The sequence below is a fragment of the Styela clava genome, chromosome 2 (assembly GCF_964204865.1).
Source record: "Styela clava chromosome 2, kaStyClav1.hap1.2, whole genome shotgun sequence".
NCBI classification, from domain to species: Eukaryota; Metazoa; Chordata; class Ascidiacea; order Stolidobranchia; family Styelidae; genus Styela; species Styela clava.
The window spans coordinates 7,352,664-7,376,114 of NC_135251.1; the positions used below are offsets into that span (position 1 = coordinate 7,352,664).

The 23,451-nt window shown below is 37.0% G+C and overlaps 1 protein-coding gene across 3 annotated transcripts in view; it reads right to left on the reverse strand.

Annotated features, from left to right (window-relative positions):
* The window catches only part of LOC120336587 (coiled-coil and C2 domain-containing protein 1-like), a 34,287-nt gene that overhangs the window by 5,999 nt on the left and 4,837 nt on the right, over positions 1-23,451 (reverse strand). The window contains exons 4-20 of one of the 3 annotated variants that reach the window (XM_078119778.1): positions 22,677-22,871; positions 21,523-21,664; positions 21,031-21,182; positions 20,311-20,433; positions 19,531-19,618; positions 17,154-17,276; positions 16,469-16,687; positions 14,971-15,101; positions 11,544-11,622; positions 10,778-10,941; positions 10,297-10,455; positions 9,320-9,477; positions 7,948-8,077; positions 7,387-7,529; positions 6,234-6,324; positions 5,328-5,521; positions 2,241-3,275 (exon numbers count right to left, since the gene is read on the reverse strand). In XM_078119778.1, coding sequence (XP_077975904.1) covers positions 3,245-3,275; positions 5,328-5,521; positions 6,234-6,324; positions 7,387-7,529; positions 7,948-8,077; positions 9,320-9,477; positions 10,297-10,455; positions 10,778-10,941; positions 11,544-11,622; positions 14,971-15,101; positions 16,469-16,687; positions 17,154-17,276; positions 19,531-19,618; positions 20,311-20,433; positions 21,031-21,182; positions 21,523-21,664; positions 22,677-22,871 — 2,322 coding nt within the window. In that variant the 3' untranslated portion in view covers positions 2,241-3,244. Of the gene's footprint in view, positions 1-2,240; positions 3,276-5,327; positions 5,522-6,233; positions 6,325-7,386; positions 7,530-7,947; positions 8,078-9,319; positions 9,478-10,296; positions 10,456-10,777; positions 10,942-11,543; positions 11,623-14,970; positions 15,102-16,468; positions 16,688-17,153; positions 17,277-19,530; positions 19,619-20,310; positions 20,434-21,030; positions 21,183-21,522; positions 21,665-22,676; positions 22,872-23,451 lie in introns of those variants that run through there. The other 2 variants (XM_078119774.1, XM_078119773.1) reach the window with 2 other exon arrangements.

Consider the following 23,451-nt stretch of genomic DNA (forward strand, 5'->3'; position numbering starts at 1 on the left):
AGCTCCTGACTTGAAGAATTCTCAATTCAAACTACGGCCAGCGATAAAATTCAAAGTTTTCAAGACGCTTTGATGTCTGTTAAGAACTCAAACCTTTAACTTTCGAACTCTTGACTAGCTCAAATTTTTGACGAGAAAATACAACTCTTGTCTCAAGCTCAACACTCGCAAAAATCAGCAATTTTGTATAACTAACTACCATGCTGCTCATTTCATTTATAAGAACTTTTTAAATATTATTAAAATAAATGTGACAAAAATACATTAAATTTCAAAAATAAATTTTATTAAAAAATTTATATAATAAAGCTAATTATAGTCTATCTTTGGAACAAATAAAATATAATGCATATTATATACAGGAACATATCTAATAATAATACATGCATATAGTAGTAACAAGAAAGCAATACTCAAATATATGAACATGAAGGCCAAATCGAAGCAAGTAGTCTACCGGTACCGTCAAAAACTTACTTCGCGCAGCAAGAGAGAGGTGGAAGAAGCGCTACAAATACTTAGTATTAATTTCCACCACACAAAATTTTGAAGTAAAAAAGGAATCACTTAAAGCCCACAGAAAGTTTTGAAATAAATAAAAGTAATAGTCTTCTAATGATGAATACAATCTCAAACCACTGAAAATTTCAAAGCAATTAATGAGAAAAGTGATTTTTTCATACAGTAACAACAAGAAGATAAATGTCAGTTAGGACAGGATTTATTTACATATTTATACAGGGAGAGAGAAAAGTCGATAGGACGGCTTAATCATATGGCAAACCATGACCTCTCGTCCGGTTACAACAACATCTATGAACACGAAGTTATAATCACTAGCAGTAGCATAAACAAACTACACCAGGGGTGGCCAACCTATGGCGCATGCGCCAAACGTGGCGCATTACATCTTTAACAGGAAAATAAATGAAGTTTAAATATTGATACTAGAGGCCTGTTGTCACAATATTACGCCTAAATTTACTTCTTTATCGTACCTTTTTCTCTTCGTTGTTAAAAACAGCTTTATTGCGTAATGCTCAAAGTTTTATTTATTATACTTCCTTGCTTAATTTCTATTCATGTGAAGTTGTAAATTGTAAAAACTACATATACGTGTGTATATATGTGTGTGTATTATAAATTTATATAATTTCAACAAGAAGCGGACATTAGGCGTGGGAATACAAGAGATTTACGGCGCATCTGAAACATTATGTTCAAAACGTGGCGCGTGGTATGTGAAAGGTTGGCCACCCCTGAACTACACAGAAAACCAGGTCCATAAAGTCCCTTTTCAATTTCGTTATGAAGTTAGTTCTCAATACATCTAAACCAGGTTTTGTTTTATTTTACTCATTCAATCCCTAATATGCATGTAAGTGCCAACAGACTATATATCGGTGTCAATTAATTTTTTCTTGCCATTCAAAAAGGACTTTTTTATAAACATCCTGTTAGGGTCAAATAAAATAGTACATGCATGCAGTGTGGGTCAAAGGGAGGATTACTTTTGACTCTCTGCTGGTCGGCTACACTTCTCAAACTAACAAAATTCACACGAAAGTCATATTTCTGCAGTATTTAAATCAGTTAACACAGTTCAAATAAGTAATCTCAAATTAGCAGTGTTGCAGGTTATGGATTATTAGAGTATGCAGCAGGGAGTAGTTGAAATTTGTAAAATTAGGATCGCAGGATATTGTAAAGAGAAAAAAAACTAGAAAATACTTTATATGCTCGCATATAGGACGACCCCCTAAACCGGCCCTAAAACGGTGAATTTATAAAAATTCTATATTCTATATTATAAAAATTTGTTCGGTGTCTGATTACGGGGGGTTCGCGTTGATTGTTTCGTGACTCCAGGGGTACTTGACGAAAAAAAGGTTGAGAATCCCTGCCCTAAACCGATGCATTAAAATCCTCATATACACCGAGCCTACAAAATGTAACACGCTGTATGCAACTACCACAGCAAATGATTGCAGAAGAGAATTAGAGCGATCAGAGTTATGCACGTATAAGCAGTCCCCTTAGTTTTTTGAACTCCGCTTATATGCGAGTATATACGATAATAGAATTGTAACCATTTTCTCTACATCGAGGTATTAAAAGTAGTCAAAGTGGTTTCAATAATTCAAATAATGGATTTCAGTTAATAATAATCTCAAATCTGTAATATTGCAAATTATGGATGGTATGGGATGGTAAATAAATGAATTTCTTTCAAATGATTTGATAAAAGGTAAAAAGCTATGAAATGGATTGGTTTGTCAAATATAGACCAATTTAAAATGAATTACAAAAATATATATAAACAGACTTTCATAAAAACACAAAAAGTAATTTATCGCTAAAATCCAGTCACATTTACCACTGGAGTCCCAAAAAATTTTTGTGTCTCTTTAAAATTGAGCTTGTGAAGTGGGAATATACGATTCGTACAAAAAACACCCAGAACCAAGGCCTGTTGCCCAGTTCCTAGTTAGAATATGGAAATTGAAAACTGGCGGATTTTCAAAACTACACAGCAATATGGATTTCAGGATATTTATAAACACGCCTGAACATTAATTTTAACGCCTAGTATACAACTTTACATATTTCCCAAAAGATGAGGAAAAGCGATGAAAGGTGCAGCCTAGTTACCTGTTAATTATTCCAGGCATGGTCTTGTAAAGAATTTTTCAAATAATGAATAAAACATGCATTGTGTAGAACGAAATTCAAAATATCATTATAAGGCTTTATTATGTACTCAAAGATTTTTTGAGATGAATAATTTTGATTTAGATCAGGGCTTTCCGACTTTAAACTAGTGACCCCTGTCAAGGGTGGCATTGTTATGCAAGCGCGTCGCATCTCTGTTTTCTCTTGATATCGTGAGATTTACGTTTTGCACTAGTTTTAATATTCTGTTTCGAATTCAAAAAAATCCAAAAAAGTACAATAGATATTTGTGTGAATTGGTGTACCCTTCGCGACCCCTAAAAGTTGTTGCACAGCCCCCTATGAGTTTGCGACCCCCAGTTCGAGAAGCCCTAAATATGATTCTAGTTAAGTCTAGTCTTTGTAAATGATAAGATAAAAATAGTAACATAGTTATAATAATTGGGATAGATATCGAAATATTATTTAAACGTTTGAGAAACATAAAAAAGAAGCGATAAAATTAGATTTTCTAGTCTGAAGCCAACTTTCATCAAGGTATAGTCAGTAGTAGATGAAATGCAGTTGCCACTCATAATAATTCACAGACTTTGGAACTTGGACTGAAAAAAAAAATAAAAATATTCAGTCAAATTTGAATTTTGTTTATTTATCAAAAAATGGGAAATTAGTTTGATAAAAATTTGAATTAATTATAAACAGAATTATAAAAAAAAAAATTTGAATTTGATTCACTTAACTTCTAATAGTTAAAATTTTTGATCAAAATTTAAATGTTTCCTTACTAAGGCATGTACATGCATGTGTGGTAATTTCATAGTAAAATTTGAAAACCGTGTAAAACAGAAAAATCGTGAGTGGCAACTACTTGATGTGAGTGGCACTACTGATGTTAATTAAGATGAAATTTCCAGAGTAATGGTAGCGAATAGCAAGATGCGATACATTAAAAGCACAGTGTTCCAAAATATCAATTCATTTCTTAAAATTTACTTTTTAGTCTGCCTGTGTAGAAGAGACTGAGCTGAAATGATCAAATTTAAATCCTTACTAGATAGTGACAGACTGTTGCTATTCAAACTACTCAGTGTTCTAAATTGGTCGGGGAGCACACCGGACGAATTTCTGCCATTTGTCCGGTTGAACGCCCTTCTTACTTTACTCAAAAATCTTCCCTTACCTCTTCACTCGCTTGTAGCGATAAAAGAGTGACCTGCCCTGGATACTGACATACTATTACGGAGGGAAAGACAATAAAATTGTTCAGTGCTCCAAAAATGTGTACCAATATGGAGGTAACTAATTTTGTTCGCAACAAGTTGTGTAAAGAGACTGAAGCTTATGGGCAGGGGGTATATTCACTTGACTAACACAGAAAGTCCTAAACTTGTAATAGAACTAAAATAAGGAATATCGGAATAAAATTATGGCCTAACCCTAACCTGGTACACATACTACGGGAGTACTGAATGTTCAGTCATTGACTCTGATACAAATACCATTCCCGGTCGGGCGGGAATACTTATGGTGCTCCAGAAGTATGTGCACCAAGATGTCGCACAGCCTGAATCCTAACCGGTACACACATGCTATGTTCAGGTTGTGCGCCATTCTAGTGCGCATACTTTTGGAGGTCCCTACCAGTTATTTGTTTTAGATTATTCTTACAGAGATACTCTTACAGCGCAAACCTTGTCAAAAAGATTCACAAACTCATCCCTCAACATCTGTGCATAAGTCATAATAAGTCTCTATTTTTCCAGAAGTAATTAGGTAAATAAAACAAAAGTTACTCGTTAACTTATTACTATCTGCATATGTATATATATATATATATATATGTCATAGTAATGACTATTGCTCGACGTTTGTTTTGTAATAATAAGACAAACGCTCGTTGTATTTAACACAGAAATATAAGTCACAGGTATGTCAGAATTTGAAAAATTATGTGGCGATTATTTACAGGCGGCATTTGAAGTGGCCAACAGTTTATCAACCACTTATCTACACTTTCTTTACTTTTGTGTACGAGGTACTAATGATAACTAACAATTGATAATTGACGTAATACACGATTGTTAATGGCTCTACGGTTAGAGTTGCCATACCGTCCGGAAAATTCTGGACATGTCCGGGATCTTGGGTTAAATTTTGCGACCGGGAAGAATTAAAAAAATGCTCAAATGTCCGGAATCCGGAATTTTACTGCATCTGCAATCGTACTGTGCACACTGCTAATACAGAACATTGTTATTTCATACCGTGCGCATATTTTTTACTACGAGGTCATGAAAATAGTCATGCACTGTCCGGAATATTGCTTTTCCAAATATAGTGACCCTATCTACGATGTGGCGCATCATGCTAAGCGTTAGAATTACGCTCGCCACCGCAGCTTTGATTATTCAAGGTTTGAATCCCATGTGGGGATAATTATGTGCGAGAGGATTGCTGGACACCTCGCCTCCGTGGGATGGTTCACGTAACCACTGGTCAAATATAGCTTCCACTACAATCTACTCCATACATCTGAAATTGGCTCCGCTGGTAAACGAACGGGAGGCTGTGATTCACCATATGAATAAGTCGTTTTATCGTCTTTCATCCACCCGGGATAAATATGTAAATCCGAATAAAAGATACCAACTTACTTTGGCGATGTTCTCGACGCAGCACTTTTCGGTTTCGAACCAGACGGTCTCGGAGCTGCTGCTCTACGTTGAACGTGTTCATGACTCACAACGAGCCATCGTTCGGTAATTGTCTTCGTTTCTGAGCCCACTAGTGGTGTACGCATCCGTATCTTGACTTCGATTCGTCCAATTACCGCTCTACCTTCTTTGAGCTGTGAAAGTCAAGTGTTAAGTAAACCTAAAGCATTAAATGCTTGCACTAGTTGCACATAATTGAAAGATTTTCATTCGGCCCAGGTGAGAAGGATCAATCAATCAATCGTCATTACTTATCGATTTCATTACTTATCGATATTAATCGGTAAGTATGTTGATAGGTATTTGTCTGTCTGTCTGTTAGATGCACGCGATATCTCACGAAAGCGAGATTGAATCTGCTCCAGATTTTGCATGTGCATTCATCATATGTTGGACCAGAAGCCTATTGATTTTGGATGAATTATGTCGTATAATTAGCGAGTTATTAATTAATTGGTGATGGGACACAAGGTGTCACTATGGAGTAAGAGCGCTCTTTTGGGGGATCCCCTAACTTTCGATCGATAAGTCTTCTGTTTCTGATCGATACTCTCGTTTATTTGTTAACACAATATAAATATATCACAAGAAATATGACAATAGTGTGTGTACCAGGTTAGGGTTAGGCCATGATTCCATTCCGATTTCCCTTATTTTAGTTTTATTACGAGTTCTGGAACTGACTGTGTTAGTCAAGTGAATACACCCCTGCCCATAGGTTTCAGTCTCTTTACATAACTTGATGTAAAGAAGGCGAATAAAATTAGTTACCTCCATATTGGTACACACACTTCTGGAACGCCAAATATAAAGCAAACAAAATAAGACGAAAATGATAATACTCACAGGTTCAACAGCTCTGATCTCGCATGATGTTTCCAACGATCCAAGTTTAACGGACGCACTCCCGAGTGATTTGTCCGACCGAAGAAAGCCCCTGTAAATTAATCAACAAATTATTAGTATCAGTTGGGGTTATGCAGGACTAACTATCCTTTACGCTGGTGAATTCATATAATGCAAGGATGTAGCAGCAAGAGTAAAAACGAGAATATCGGTCAGAGACCGAAGACTTACGATTGAAAGTTAGGGGATCCCCCAAAACAGAAACTGCGGTTTCGATTCGAAAAATTCTGCAAACCCGAACTGTATTCTTTTGAATAGTTTTCAGCCAATATCAAAAATGTAGGAAACAATAGCCAACTCGCCATGTCGTCGTCGAAATACTACTCGAGGAAATACTTTTATGAAGAATTCTGCAAATCCGAACTGGATTGTTTCGATTAGCGTGGAAAATTTCTCAAGGAAACTTGCGCATCGCAACGACGTCAAAGTTACAAGAGAGATATGGACAAAGCTCAAAGATTAATCACGAGATACGATCTAGCGGTGTGTATCCTTCGCTCTGACTCACTAGCGTAAAGACTTGCGCATCGGACACACACATTCAGCGCGTCTCGAAAATCTCACGCTTTGTAAAAATCCAGATCTAGTCATCACTAATTAATTAATAACTCGCTAATTATACGACATAATTCCTCCTAAATCAATAGACTACTGGTCCGAGATATGATGAAAGATATGAGTCTTGCTGCACACTAACACAAATGTATTTCCGTAACGTTTCGTCCGATTATTATGGTACCAATATATGTATATAGGCAGTGGTGGGATTCAGCCGGTTTGCACCGGTTCTATAGAACCGTCTCACGGAATTTAATGAGATCAGCGAACCGGTTAGCATTACTGGTCACTGTCAATGTTCTGTTTGTAACAGAACCGGCTGAAAAATATTACTTTTGTGAGGAAACCGGCTGACAAAAAATTTGAATCCGACCACTGTATATAGGGTAGGCAATGCTGCGACACTTGTAAAAGGGAGCTCCATACAAATCAATCGCAGTTTGGACAAGGCATTGTTCAGAGCGAATAAGCGATAGAAAAATCAGAATATCGAATTATTCATCATCAACCATCCTCCCTGCTACTCATTACTTACCCTTTTTGGATAACTTCAAATTTGACAGCTTTGTTTTTGATCGCACGTTGAAAGCTTTTATTCTTTCTGTTGATCGGAACTCTGAATTGTGCATCGTATTTTAAATTCGATTGTTGCTCCGTTTTGCCTTTGATAGGATTGTCCTGCATGAGAAAAAGGGAAATGGAGACTCGTCTCAGGGAATACTTATGCATACTTAAAAGGAGGTTTAAAAATGGATTATTATGACTGCAGAGAACCATCTATTGTACATTCTATCAGTAATCAGTAATTTATTTTGCCGCCATAATGAAGTACACTATATGAATAAACAATACAAAAAAGGAGCAAAATAGTACTTCAGAGTGGAGCGAAGCACGAGACACCAAGACTGGTTATTAAGCAGCAACAACACAAACGGGGTTAATAAAATTATGGAAAACGTTTTTTTATTCCATCAGTTACCACAAGTGAAGAAAGCAAGCTTCCAGTACCAAATGTTTGAAATCCGATTGGGCAACTAGTTTTGGAGAAAAAAAGATTTTTTTCAATAATAACAACAACTCGTGTCTAAAAGCTTACATGTGGAAAAGGCATTTCCCACTCTACAAGAGGTTCCTTAGAATGTCCATCCACGTCGATAAGTTGAACAATCACCAATTCCATCTCCGAACTGTTTAATTCTGGTATAATGTGAACACTTTCGAAGGTTCTGAAAATAGAAAAGGTACATTAGCCTAAACATATGTAATATGCTTGCTATTAGTTATTGGTTAAGCCAGTTTTCCAATTGTCTTCGATAGTATCACCCTTCTACCTATTTTTAATCACTTTTTTTCTGCTCTCACTATGTGTAAAAAATTTGTGTTCGTTTGTTGTTTATTCTGTATTGGGTTATTAGCCATTGATACCTGTAACTCACATTCTGGCTTTTTGTACAGTTTTGAATAGTTTATAACAGAGGTCGGCAACCTTTTGTCGCTCGCGGGCCAAAATTAAGTTTGCAAGTCATTGGCGGGCCGCACATATTTTTAGAAAGTTGAAAAACTAAACGGCTGATACTTTTTATAATAAAAATCAAGCAGTGATACATCTCTCGAATAGAATATAGATTTATTTCCCCATTGCATCTCATAAAATTCCATTTGAATATTTTCAGCGCCATTGAACCCTTTGCACTTAGCATCAACTTTTCTGCTTTTAGTCTAAAGAATATATTCGCCAAAATGGATATTTTGTTACTCTAAGTTAGTAAAGCGCCGCGGGCCGGATTATAGTGCTCCGCGGGCCGTAGGTTGCCGATCCCTGGTTTATAATGAGTGTAAATCAATTAATATTGGATAATCAAAAAATATTAGTAACACCACAGGCAAAAACAAATTAAAAAATACCCTTCCCAAAGAAAGTTAAATTCGTCAATCAGATCGGGAAATGCTTTCCTAAACCAAGTCACTTGCCTGCCAACTTATTCTGTGTGAGTTTGTAAGTTTGAAACTGTTGGGCTGATTATGAGCAGTGGTGAATTTCTACCCAAATTCATGTTAAAAAGTGGATGTGGTGGCAGAAGGCTAGAGAATTGGTCCAAACTGAGGCTTTAATGTTCCTTTGAAAAAAGGGGTTAATGAAATTTTGTTGCTGAACTCCCAGGACACCAAATTTGGACCCAAAATCTCTGTCGTGAGTAAGCCTTCATTAATGGCTCATGGCGAATATGCTTAGATAACTAAAGGGTTTTTGAGTTTGTCGGAAATTTTGACATTTTATCGGCAATAAAAGAAGTCGGGCTCCTGGAGAATTTTGAACCTAAGATATTTTCCCATACACACTACCCCATCCCGGGCGTATTAAATTTGGGGGTCAAATTCGAACCGGAGAACCTTCTGTTCAGTGGTACCTCATACAGGGCCTTGTTTGGAGTGGATGATTGTCAAATTAAAAACAACTTCCAACTTACTTGTTATCAAAATAATATCTGGGAGGAGGATCACTATGTCTTTGTAAATTCTTCACAAAATCTAAATCTTGTTGAGAATCTCTCGATAATTTATCGAACATATTCGCACCATTTACATCTCCGCTGTGTGTGAATTGCTCGCTGTAACCTCGAGCTTTCTGTAATAAAAAAATAGGGGTGTGAAGACATGGCTAGCTAAGCCAGTGATCTAATTTTCACCAAAATGAAAATACACTTGATGCAAACAAAATATAAGAAAAAAAACTTAAAAATTGCATTTTATGATGACTGGTGACATGAAAAAACTAATGACAACAATGTTAATGTTAATTAACGACCAACAAACTTTGAGTCACGAGTGAAGAGCAGTTTCTTACCGCCAAGTTACTTTTGATTATCATAAGAATAATTATACATGAGCCACTAGAAAGCATTGAAAATTCGCTCGCCACTGCATCTCTGATTACCCTACGTGAGTTCGAAGGGTTCGAATCCGATGTGGGAATAATTACAACGAATATTATTAAGAGTTCTGTTCGAATCCAACTAATCGAAAGATCACAAGATCTAGGGACATAACCTATTGATGATTTATCATATTAATACAGAATAATAAAATGCAAACTAGGTATGTGCAAGAGGATTGCTGGACTCCTCGCCACTGCAGGGCGGTTCACGTAATCGCGGGTCAGTCACAGTTACCACCACTTCCAAGTCCATGCATTTAAAACAAATAACTGGTCCCATACCCGACATGAATCGGTAACCGGACGAGAAGCCGTGGTTCATCATATGATTAGGCCATCGTATCAGCTTTCCTCTCCCCGGGGCGAATATCTGAATCATAACCTATCCTAACGCTCAGACCGCCAGGCCGTCATGCCAACTGAGAAGTTTGGAAGTATGCAGCCCATGGCCTCACAGCTCAGTATGATTCATCGGTCAAAACCAGCAAGAATAAGAAACAACAACCTCACCTTTATTTGTTCTTTCAAAGTATCCAGTAATGTTTTATATATCTGATCATCATCCTCATGTGATCCACTTCCTCCCAGAATCTCAAACTCAGTGTCGTCTGACTTCTGGGCTCCTGGAGTTCGTACTATAGGAGGTTGAGGAACTTTTGTTATGTCAACCTGTGATTAGATTTTGAAATTTAACAACTTTGGTTCTTGTTGCCGCAACTAAGCTTTTTCAATTCATTTGAAGGGGAAATACATCTGCCTTCTTATGGGTTGGGTGGTTCTCTAATACATTTAATTTCTGAAAACCAGACTTTATCTGGCTCACTTTCAATAAATGAACCGATATAGATGAAAATGTTCGAAAATATTACACCTGTTTTTTCACACAATCACCCCTGGCTACTCATATGACGAATCGGAAAGACTTGAGCATAGACGACAAGAAGTTACAGAAACAACACGCTTTGAATTTTCGCAGTAAAAAGATTCTCACCTTTAAACCATTTTTAGCTTGCTGTATCATTGGTTCGAATCCCTTCATTTTTTTCAGCATATCCATCGCTGTAACTTTATCTCCCTTGTTCTTGGCTGCCAGTGCGGCCTTCTTGAACTCTGCTTGCCGGTTCTCGAGAAACTCTATCTGTGACTGATAAGCTGCTGAAGGTGGAAGGTAAAATACAAAATAATTTCTTAGAAACTAAAAAAAAAATTAGTGGGAGTAAAATACTAAATAATTTATTGAAAAAAAGAAAATTGAAAATTCAAGTGGGGTTACAATACTAAAATATTCGTGAAAACAAAAAAAAAGTTTGGACGGGATTACAATACTAAATTTAATAAAAAAAAATTCAATTTTAATGAAGAATTAAATACTAAACAATTTATCAGAGCAAATTATTTTAAAAGGGGGGAAGGGGGGTAATATAAAATAATTTCTTAGAATGAAAAAAATAGTTAGAGGGGAAACACTCATCTGAGGATCAAGCCTAAAATTTTTTTGTGGGAATAGGGGGTGGTAGAATGCAGGGATTTTTCGCTAATGAGGACTAAGTCACTCAATTTGAGCATTTTTTCAATCATGATAAAATGAAGTAATTCTAATTTCAGGACAATAATTATCTGCAGATGAAATTGAAATTTTTTTGTGAAGGTGACGAGGAGGGGGGAACACAATTTTTTTTGAGCAGTTTTTTATTTCACGGAACCACTCGAACATCTACCGGATATTTGACCAAGATGATACAATAATCTCTACTTACAACTTCGCTTAGGTGAAGGTGACCTTCCTGGTGACTTTGGTTTTTGAAGAGTGTTTGGTGCTGGAAGCTGTCTGGCAGGCTGGAATGAAATAATGGAAATTTAGGCATAAGTTCTTTATGATTTTAGGACTAATTAAAAACAGGATTTTAATGTTTACATCACAAAAGAAAAAACCCTATATAAATTGGTCCTTATCGTAGCCGTAATACATTACCATAGATCCCCATACTTTGTGATGTTCATTAACTAGGTTTTCTGGTTTTGCTCAATGATTGTAGTTTATATGGTCATTTTCGTTCGTTGATTCAGATCTTGACTGGCAATGAAATATGATGATGCAATGCCAGTCAAGATCTGAACCAATGAGCAATTTCTAATGGCGCGGCGGTGTGGCTCAACGGGCTAAGCGTTAGGAATACGCTCGCCACCGCACCTCTAATTACTCTGCGTGGGTTCGCAGGTTCGAATCCCATGCAGGGATGGTTATGTGCGAGAGGATTGATGGACTCCTCGCCGTCGTGGGGTGGTTCACGTAACTGCTGGTCGGTTATGGCTACCTCCACCATCAAGTCCATGCTTCCGAAAACAAACAATATATAACTAATCCCATACCCGACATGGAATGGTAACCGGACGAGAGGCTGTGGTTCGCCATATGGAAGAGCCATCTTATCGGCTTTTCTCTCCCCCGGGATAAATATGTAAATCCTATCCTATTGATTAACTATATGCAATCTATGGAAGAGACAATTCAATTAGCTATTGAGATCATATAGATATCTATATTCCATACCCACTGTCAATAGTAGGCAGTGGCGCAACCAGGCCGTTTTCAACGGGGGGGTCCGACCGGAATTTACACAGTGCAACCACGACGTAAGTCGCAACGCCACTAGGTGTCGCCCCGCTGACCACGATTAATTGCTCATGGTTAAAAGGGAAACGCCATCGATTAAATCCCAGCCTTTCGCTTACCTTGCACTCGTTCATTAACGGCGCTTCGCTATGTCTTGCTCCTCGTGGGTAGCAAAACGCCGTTCATTACATTCCAGCGAATTGCTAACGAAAAGCTGTTAATTATTTTCAACGTTTTCCTCGCTTTGCGCCTCGTGGATAGTGAAACACGGCTTGAATAAATTCCAGTGTTTCCCTCGTGCCGCGCCTTGCTCGTTAGGTGAATTCGTCAAGACTAAAAACAAAATGCACTTCTTGCGAATGGACCTTTTCCCGACCCTAACCCCGGAAAAATTCTAAACTAAACTGAAGCTCACCGGAAGACATAATGACAATTAAAATAATTGATTTACAACTAATTTTTGGAAACACAACTAAAAACTGACTAATTTAATGCAGGGATGTCCAAATCGAATTTAAATTCAAATATCGCAAACTTCAAATACTGTTTTTTACTTGTTCAATTCTAAACTAAACTGAAGCTCACCGGAAGACATAATGACAATTAAAATAATTGATTTACAACTAATTTTTGGAAACACAACTAAAAACTGACTAATTTAATGCAGGGATGTCCAAATCGAATTTAAATTCAAATATCGCAAACTTCAAATACTGTTTTTTCGTGTTTATAATAATCCCAAATATGGCGCACATATCCTAGGCGTCGTCGTCCATGTGTGGTTCGGCAATATATTACAGCTGACATGAAAGAATTTCGATAAACGCCGACTTGAAGAACTTATAAGACTTCGAGGACGTTTTTGATTGAAAATATTTTCTTATCGGGTATTTTAACTTAGTCGAGATGGTTTAGGCGTCCTCGGCAAATTTTGTCTTAATTAGTTGTTTTCATCCTCAGTTTCGATAGTGACCGAACATAACAGGAAATTCTTTCATTTCTTCTAATTTAGCGCGTATAAAATAGCTCTTAAATAGTATTTAATATCTATCGCGGATTTCGTCGGCATCCGGCATTGATAACAACATCAGTTTAGTTAAAGTTAGCGGTATTCATTTACAAACAAAAATACATAACAGCCGACATGAAATATTCAAATCAGCGCAGAATTCAATAATAAAGCACGTTTTATGGTCTTAATATGCACATAGAAAGAAGAAAGGACAGAGAAATAACGACTAAAAACTAAGAACGGTATGGTATGTTTGTGTACTTTTGTTTACCATCGTCATCATAATCAAATTAGTTGAACCCGATTCCCAAATTTCCGTCCGCCAATAATGGAGAATGAAGATGGAAAACGTGTTTTACTTTTTGAGTCAGCGATGATTTAAATTTTTCATGTTATGTGTTATAATTTTTAGATTATAAACCAATACCTCCAACTTAAAATGAACGATATTGTTATCAACGACGTCAGGACTCGGGATAACGATAAAATCTCCGATAGAAACCAAATAATATTTAGAAGCTATTTTATAGATTGCAAGAAATTAAAAAATTTCCCGTTAAGTTCGATAACTATCGAAACTGAGGATGAAAACAATTAATTAGGACAGGATTTGCTTTTAAGTTTATTGCCGAGACGCACAACATATCTTGACTAAATTGAAATATACAATAACAAATGTAAAAAATTTTCAACCAAAAACGTCCTCGACGTCTTATAAGCACTTCAAGTCAGAGTTTATTGAAAACATTTCACGACGACTGTTAGTTATTGCCGTGCCACACATGGCTGCTCTCGATTGCGATAAAAAATGAAATAATTGTGGAATGTTTTTAAATCAGAACGTGGACGGGGGCGGTAGGATGTTTACGGCGTTTTCGGTTTTCGGCCTTTCATATGTAGAAAATCTTAGGTTATTCGAAGCAATATTTTTCCGAAAATAATTTTCGTATCCAGATTTTCAGAGTTTCTCCTGCATTATTATAACATGAAGACGGGCGGCGTTACATTGCGTCAAGATGATGAAGCACGAGAGTATTCGTCACAAGAGAGAGAGAGATAGCATTATGCTATTGTCGCTTTCAATTCGCATCGACAGCGCGCGATTTCTATATTTTTGAGATAACATATCTCATTTTCGAATACAAACATTTACGCGGGGTTAGCGATTATTACGTAACTATCAGCAAAAAGGTATGATTGAAGTCGGGCGGTGTTAAATTACGTCGAGGTGATAAAGCACTGGAAAAAAGTAGTTTTCACCGGATTGTTATGACCGTGGAACGACGTTGTTTTAACGTAGAACAATAATAAAAAAAAAACGAAACGGGGGGGACACGACCCCCGTAACCCCCCCGCTGGTTGCGCCACTGATAGTAGGGTTTATGGGGTTTGCACTAAACCCTTCATGATATTCAGCGCACCCGTTCTTGAGCCATGAAATACATATATTTTCAGAAATTAGGGAACCTGTTGTTATATGATGTGAAAGAAAAATTGTTATTGATAGTTTACATCTTATTACTTGGCCATAAGTGCTGTCAAAGTAAAATTAACATACTTGAGATGGGGCAGCAGTTGCAGCCAGTGCAGCATTAGCAACTTGTGGTTGTGGGGCTCCATCATCGTCTTCTATCTTTAATAAATTACCGGCTTGTGCTAGGACATCTGCTGGATCAGATTGCTTCTCACCTGGAGAATAAGCAGATGAAAGCCATATGGAGAGCAGGATTTCCTGAGCTGAGCGCTCGCCCCCCTAGAAGGCCTTGTTGTGATCGCCTAGGGCAGGGGTCGTCAAACTTTTGTCATTCGCGGGCCAAAATTGAAGGTTGCAAGCCATTGGCAGGCCGCACATATTTTTAGAAAGTTAAAAACCAAGGGAATGGCCAATGAATCACATTTTTCCACACAGATTTCAGTTAGATTTCAAGCAGCGCGCAAAGACTGATCATTTGAATATTTTCTGTATCATTAAACTATTTGCACACAGCATCAATTTTTCATTGTTCTGCTGCCATTTGTCTAATTATAATCAATTTATAGGCTCATTAAACGAGTGATTGTGAATTATATACTTGTTAAATTATAATATAATCTAGTGTCTCAAAACAAATTCTGTTATGTAAAGAATATAATTGTCAATACAGTTGTTGGGGCTCCCGAAGTATGCGAACCAAGATGGCGGACATCGGAATGTAATATGTGTACTAGGTTAGGGTTAGGCCATAATTTTAGGTATAAATACTACGGGAGGCTCTTGGCTAGTCTTCGAACTGATAATAGGACTAAAATAAGGAAAATTGGAAAGAAAATTATCGCCTAACCCTAACCTGTTACCCATGTTACGTTCCGATGTCCGCCATCTTGGTTCGCATACTTTGGGAGCACCCAGTTGTTTTGTTAATATAACTCAGTGAAGCATCGCGGGCCGGATTTTATTGTACCGCCGGCGGGAACTGGTCCGCGGGCCATAGTTTGCAGACCCCTGGTCGAAGGGCACAAGAAAGGCCTAGGGAGGCCACTAGATAACATTTGTAAGTAAATTGACTATTTGTTTAAATATTTGACAGCGATGCATTTAGTTATATTACTTTCGATGGTTTAATTTTTTAGTATACCGCCCAAAATAACTGATGGAAATCTATTAAAATTAAAACCAATTAATATTATAGAAGAGCGGGTGGTCTTAAGACCTTTAGGAAGGAGGCATGAATCCCTTCCATAAAGTTTTTTGGGTGCTCCCAAAGTATGCGAACCAAAATGGCGGACATCGGAACGTAACATGGGTAACAGGTTAGGGTTAGGCGATAATTTTCCAATTTTCCTTATTTTAGTCCTATTATCAGTTCGAAGACTAGCCAAGAGCCTCCCGTAGTATTTATACCTAAAATTATGGCCTAACCCTAACCTAGTACAAATATTACATTTCGATGTCCGCCATCTTGGTCCGCATACTTCGAGAGCCCCGTTTTTTGATTGTGGCCTCTAGGAGAACACCTAATGGCCCCCAAAGTTTAGTCTGAAAAAGCCTGGTGCATTGTAAATTCCCAATTACTTACCTGGCAAAGGAGGATATCCCATCGGTACAGGCAACTCATTCACAGCGACAGGTTTGCCAGCTTTATGTGACCGAATCGCGTCATCATATTGTTTCACTATTCTCATCATTCTCCGAGATTTGCTGCCGTTCCCCTCTGTTTTCGCTTGATCTGCTGTGCTTTTATATTTCTGTTGACGTTGGATCAGCCCTTCAAGAATTGTCTTTGGTATTGGAACAGCTGGAAAATGAAATTTTCTTTTAGGTTTTAGTAAAGTTTTTAGAGCATATTTTCATTGACCTTGTATCATTTCGCTTTGTTAATTTCTGGCAACACTGCCTGTTCATCACATTTTATTAGTATTGTTTCATGCTTCACTCATTTTGGAAGGATCGAAATCTTCATTTTTTTGTTATCCTTTCACGCTTCACTGATTTTGGATCTGCTTGCTCTATCTTCTGAGGAAGCTGATACAAAATCAGTGGAGCGTGAAACTATAAAATGAAGTGAACAGACAGTGTTGCCAGAAATTAACAAAGTAATATCAACAGGTAATCACAAACTGGGAAGACTTTGATCCTTACAAAAAGAGAAGCTTCTTACATAATTGCTAAATATAAGTGAATGCTTGCACACTGCCTTGTTCAGAGTTAAAAGGTGATAAGAAAAAATTACAAACCCACTGTCTCCCATTTTATATCCTTACCTTGTTTAGCAGGAGGCTGAGCAGTTTCAGTAGGTTGTTGAGTAGGAACAGCAGGCTGGGCAGCAACAGCAGCAGGCTTAGGCTTATTTTCAGCAGCTCTGGGAGGTACTGGAGGGGCTTGACCTGAAGAATAGAATATATATCTTTTCATATACATCAGGCGTCCGCGGACCCAATGCTGCCCACAAAGAAAAATTATGCAGCCCGCGGAGAAGTGAAGATTTTGGATGATGTGCATCCAGCAAGTTTTTAATTTACTTTAATCTAGTATGTGTGAGTAATTCCAATCCATTTGCGTTGCAAGGACAAGACCTGAGTCCAATTCATCTATGCATATGGCGTTCAATGCCCATTAACGCATATTTAAGATCAATAACCAAAATTTTTATGCCTGCAACTACTAAAAAGCCTATTTTAGAAAAATGAGTGGCCGGCAGCTTCACCCAGTTATTTATATCCGGCCCACCTGTATTAAAGGTTGCACACCCCAGATATAAATCAATTTAAGTAAACCTTCCTTCTTTCATCTGTAAATGCTGTAAATTTGAAAGCATTTGTTCAAATAATTATAAAATTAAGTGATTTTTCCACTGCAACATAAATTTAACTATATGATCTATAGATCATATCCAAAAGTAAACAAACCATTCCAAGTTGCCAACGAGAGAGTAAATATTGGGCGCTCCAAAAGAGTGTGTACCAATATGGAGGTAACTAAATTTGTTCGCCTACTTTACATCAAGTTGTGTAAAGGGACTGAAGCCTATGGGCAGGGGGTATATTCACTTGGCTAACACAGACAGTCCCTGAACATGTAATAGACTAAAATAAGGAAAATCGGAATAAAATAATGGCCTAACCCTAACCTGGAACACATACTAGGGGAAGGCCAAATATCGTATTGGCTATAAAAATAATATTTATGACATTTTACACATTTTAAAATTTATGATCGTTTTTATAAATATGCCGACAATGCCGTACCTATTCTTTGGAAAAGATTCCTAATTTAATTGAGACATAAGCTTATATATATTTATTTATATTAGCTTATATATAAGCTTAAATATTTTCTTGATTACTGATTTCCCCAAACAACAGATAAACAAACCGTTCTAAGTTGCCAACTGTATAGTAAATATTGTAATGGCTATTAATATAATATTTATGACATTTTATATTTCGGACATTGTAAAATTTATGAGCGTTTTTATAAATAAGCAGTAGCTATTTATTTAGTAGGATGGATACCTTGTTTGGGGCTCCAGAAGTATGCGAACAAAGATGGCGGACATCGGAATGTAATATGTGTACTAGGTTAGGGTTAGGCCATAATTTTAGGTATAAATACTACGGGAGGCTCTTGGCTAGTCTTCGAACTGATAATAGGACTAAAATAAGGAAAATTGGAAAAAAATTATCGCCTAACCCTAACCTGTTACCCATGTTACGTTCCGATGTCCGCCATCTTGGTTCGCATACTTCGGGAGAACCCCTTGTTTAATAAACTTTGAAATATTTTTTAGACTATTTATTCCCCAAACAACAGATGAGCAAATCTGGATAAACAAATATTAGGATTTGCCTATTCACATACACAGCATTTAAAATAAAAAACAATAAATCATTCATAATAAATACAAATGTAAAATATTAAATCATATATTAGTTATGTTTAATACAATTCTGTTAATTTTTGCGGTGAGTGGACTTAGTAACTCGCCTCATCCCTTGGGAACAGCTGACCCAGAGTATCAGGTTTGGTGAGTATTTAAACTATACCAAAGTACCCCTAAAATAAAGACTGCGAAATTGATTTGATTCATTTTGGTCAATAGTTCCCAAACCGTGGCCTGCTGTTCAATTATGGCCAGCATATCGATTAGCTTAACACTTTTATTTTGTGTCCTAGATTCAGTGTCCAATTGTTACATCATTATCAGTTCCACCATATTCGTGACAATTTAATTATATCGGTATCTTAATTATACAAACCAGTAACGAGTGCACGCCTATACTGGCCAGCTAATATCCTTCCACTAATATCCTAATTTTGGTCCAAGGAAGGTCAATCACTTTTAGTAACCACAGATTTTGGTCACCCTGATTGAAAGCTTTCAACATTTGAACAAGATTTCGAAACCAAATTTTTTTGGTGTAAAAAGATTCTGGTATGAGCTCGGGGTTAGGCCATAGTTTTATTCCGATTTTCTCATTTTAGTTCTATTACAAGTCCAGGGAATGTCAGTGTTAGCCAAGTGAATATACACCCTGCCCATAGGCTCCAGTCTCTTTATACAACTTGATGTAAAGTAGGTGAACAAAATTAGTTACCTCCATATTGGTACACACACTTATGGAGCGACAAAATTCTTACCTGATGCACCATCTTCAGGCAATTTTGGCATCTGACTGAGATCGACTGGTTCTCCAGCATTTGCTGCTGATATGACGCTGTCAAATTGCTGTAGAAAAAGAAAAAAGTTTTCTATGAACTCACATGTTAAGAAAAATTGGAGAATTAAGATGTAAAAAAATATTATTTTTCCTGTATCATGCATAGAAATTTTTCGTAGCTCGAAACACTTCTCCGACCCTTATAACTCTTGAAAACAGACGTTTCCCGGCTTCTGGCTAGATCTGCTAGCTCAGGGTGGTCCAAGGTTGTCGGCTCCGCAGGCCACAAATTTTTTTTTTTTGTTCGCGGGCCACAATAGTGCCAAGAATAAGTAAATAGTGCAATACAAATCAAAGACTTGTGCAAACACATCGTTATCAGGCATAGCCATTCCAGGCTAATAGAATCCGCATTCGAATTTTAGTTTTCTATGATGCCTATATTGTTAATATACATTCCCGACCACAAAGATAGAAAGCCAGATAATAATTTAGACTGCCAAGCACATCATCCAACTTCGCTATTTGCCTCGGCTAGCCATAACATTAGTCAATTCAGTGACATTAGTGATGTAACAATATGTCAAAAGATTTTTCTGGGCAATTTTATTATGAAACAACACGAAATTCGATTTATTGATTACTCTCCGAATGTGACGCGGGCCACAGATAATAAAGCGGCGGGCCACATAGGGCCCGCGGGCCTGGGTTTGGACCTGCTAGCTGGATTAGAAATTTCAGATCCCATCAGACAACAAACCTTCACAATTTTAAAATATTTCAATGCATCAGCTTTATTTCCGGATTGTTTTGCAGTCAAAGCCGCTTGCTTGAATTGTTGCTGTCGATGTACAAGCATTGAGACAGTGTTTGGGTCAACATTCTGAAATGGGAGTAAAAAGTTGATAAATTTGCAGTTTTAACCTTAGTGAGAGTGTCAAATACTTTAATATTCATCAAGACAATCCGCTTGTTTTGAGTGGACAATCCGCTTTTTAGTTTTGTGAGATTTTACTACTAATATTAGTTTGTATTAAATTACTTCACTGCTAAGGACAAACATAAAATCAACATCCTAAATTTGCAGTTCTCTTGGGCCGCGCCTCCTTTTTAGAATTTGTCAAGTCTTGCGTCGCTACCCAAAAATAACTAGCTAACAATAAGTCACAAATAACAGATAGTAAGGCGAAAATATGTGGAACAAACGTGCATATCCAAAATAAAGAAATGTAAGTATCCAAAATAAGGCAGGCAAGATTTATAACGAACATTTATATTTAGCTTCACGCCCTCTCAAAAAATTGTCTACGCTACCTTTGTGGGGCGCGCCACTGTTCCAAAATGATAATTTTGTTTATGAAAAATATAAAAAACAACATATATTTCTATGTCAATCACTAAATGTAGTGAAGGTGATAAGATGGCTTAAATCAAACGTCGAACAAGTCTTGGAAACTTTGATCTGCCATGCTTCTCTCACCTTCTGCTCTTTATCAGTCTTCTGCTGTGCTGCTAGATCTGGTTTAGGAGAGGAGGCGGGTCTTGGTGGAGTGGGCGTGGCTTTCATTGGAGAACCTGTTTCCATTGGCTCAGATACATTGATTGATGGAGGAGAAGATGGTGCAGGAGATTCTAAAAACAATATAGATGCTTTTGATAATTTGTGTTAAACAAAATAATGCAAAAAAAAAATGAAAATATTTTAAAAATGCGAAGGGAATTTATCATTTCCATATATTGTTTTGGCTTCCGCAGAGCTGATGTATTAAATGAAGTGAAAATACCTATTTTAATTTTTGGAGGACTGCTACCCTTCCACTCCATTCTTGTGCTCACGTGCAAAACTCGGACATGGACTTGTTAAAAGTCAAGATGCGAAAGTGCTCATAAAAAAACTTGGAACAATTCAAGTCATCACTGTCAGGGTAAATTCTTCAAGTGATTCCTAACACTTGACATTAAAAATCCAAACCTTTTGTTGACGGAGCAGGAGAGGCATCTGGTTTTCCACTGGCTACTGGAGGTGGAATATCATCTTCATTTATTGTTTTTCCTGCTTTTGCTTTTTTCAGCAAATCGTCCAAAGTTTTGTTGCCACGTTGGTAACGTCGGACCTGGTTTACAAATTTGGTTTTTATTTTTTTGAAGCAAAATTGTATCTTTTCAAACATTAATATTGGCACAATGGTGTAGTGCAGTAGTTTCCAAGCTTTTAAAGCTTGTGGCCTTCTTCTGGAGGCTTTTAGCCCCGTTTATCATTCCAGTGGTATTCATTACTTATCGATCTTAAGATCGGTAAGTATGTTGATAGGTATTTGTCTGTTTGTTTGTCTGTCTGTTAGATACACGCGATATCTCACGGAAGTGAGGATGAATCCGCTCCCAAATTTTGCATGTGCATTCATCATATGTCGTACCAGAAGCCTATCGATTTTGGATGAATTATGTCGTATAATTAGCGAGTTATTAATTAATTAGGGAACACAAGGTGTCACTATGGAGTAAGAGCGCTGTTTTGGGGGATCCCCTAACTTTCGATCGATAAGTCTTCGGTCTCTGACCGATATTCTCGTATTATATTTTGATTGGTAGATTCCAAATCCCTTTACAAAAATGCGTGTAACACTCAAATTATTGTTTTTTTTCCACAATATCCATTTAATAAGCTTGCAGTTGAACATGATTTACATCAAATTTCATCAAAATATAATTATCTTATGATTCTGATGAAAAACATATGTCAAAAGTAGGGGCCAAGATACTACAAAGAAGGGCGTTCCAGAAGTATGTGTACCAATACGAAGGGCAACTAATTCTGTTCGCCTAATGTACATCAAGTTGTGTAAAGAGACTGAAACCCATGAGTAAGATGTATACTTTCTTGGCTAACACAGACAGTCCCCGAACTCGTAATAGAACTAAAATAAGCAAAAGCGGAATAAAACTATGGCCTAACCCTAACCTGGTACACATACTACGGGAGTACCCAAAGAAGAATAACATATTTGAGATAAAAAATGAAAAAACTTTTTCGAACAGTGCGACATGAAAGATCGACAACGGGTTCAGATTGATCCATGACTCAATACAAAAATATCATTACAATTCAGACTAACACAAACTAACCTTTGAACTTTCACCTTTAGCCTCTGCATTTTGAATCGCAGTCTCATAATTTTTTTTTCGCTCTTGCAAGATTTGTAGCTGACTTCCTCCTCCACCAGGTGACGGTAGAGGACTGGGAGATCGACGCTTATTTGGTGTGGGAGCTTGAAGTGATTCGTCAGGCTCTTCATCGCTGACGAGACCCTCTAGCTCAGCCTGCAAATAAAATGTATGGTTAACAAGAGAGCTGTGCTCAAATATATGAACATGTTAACCAGAACGAAGCAGTATTTACCTTTGACACCACCGGTACAAACAAAAAATTCGGAGTTTAGCGTAGAAATAATTTACAGAATCAAACCGGACAGCCAGTGTTCCCATGGATAAAATAATACAGCGAAATTTTAGACGGAATATCAGATTTCATGCGAAATTTAGAAATAAATAAAAGTAATAGCCTTCTGGCAAAAAAAACAATCTTTACTCACTGAAAAGTTCAAAGCAATTGGTCCAGTATTCGAAAAGAAAAGCGATTTTTTTAAAAAAAAATGATGGTGACAAATAATAATAACAATAACAACAAAATTTTGAAACGATCGTTATGTCCACTACGTGTCCAAAAACAGAAGAAAAAGTGATCTGTGAACAAGGGCGAGTTCATACAGTATTCAGTAGTTTATTTTTCCCCCACACCTAAAATAGGCACAAACATACAAATTGCAATAAATTAAATTATAAATAGGCCATATTTCAGGGTGAAGGAGACGCGAGAAACCAATACTGGTTATTGAACAGT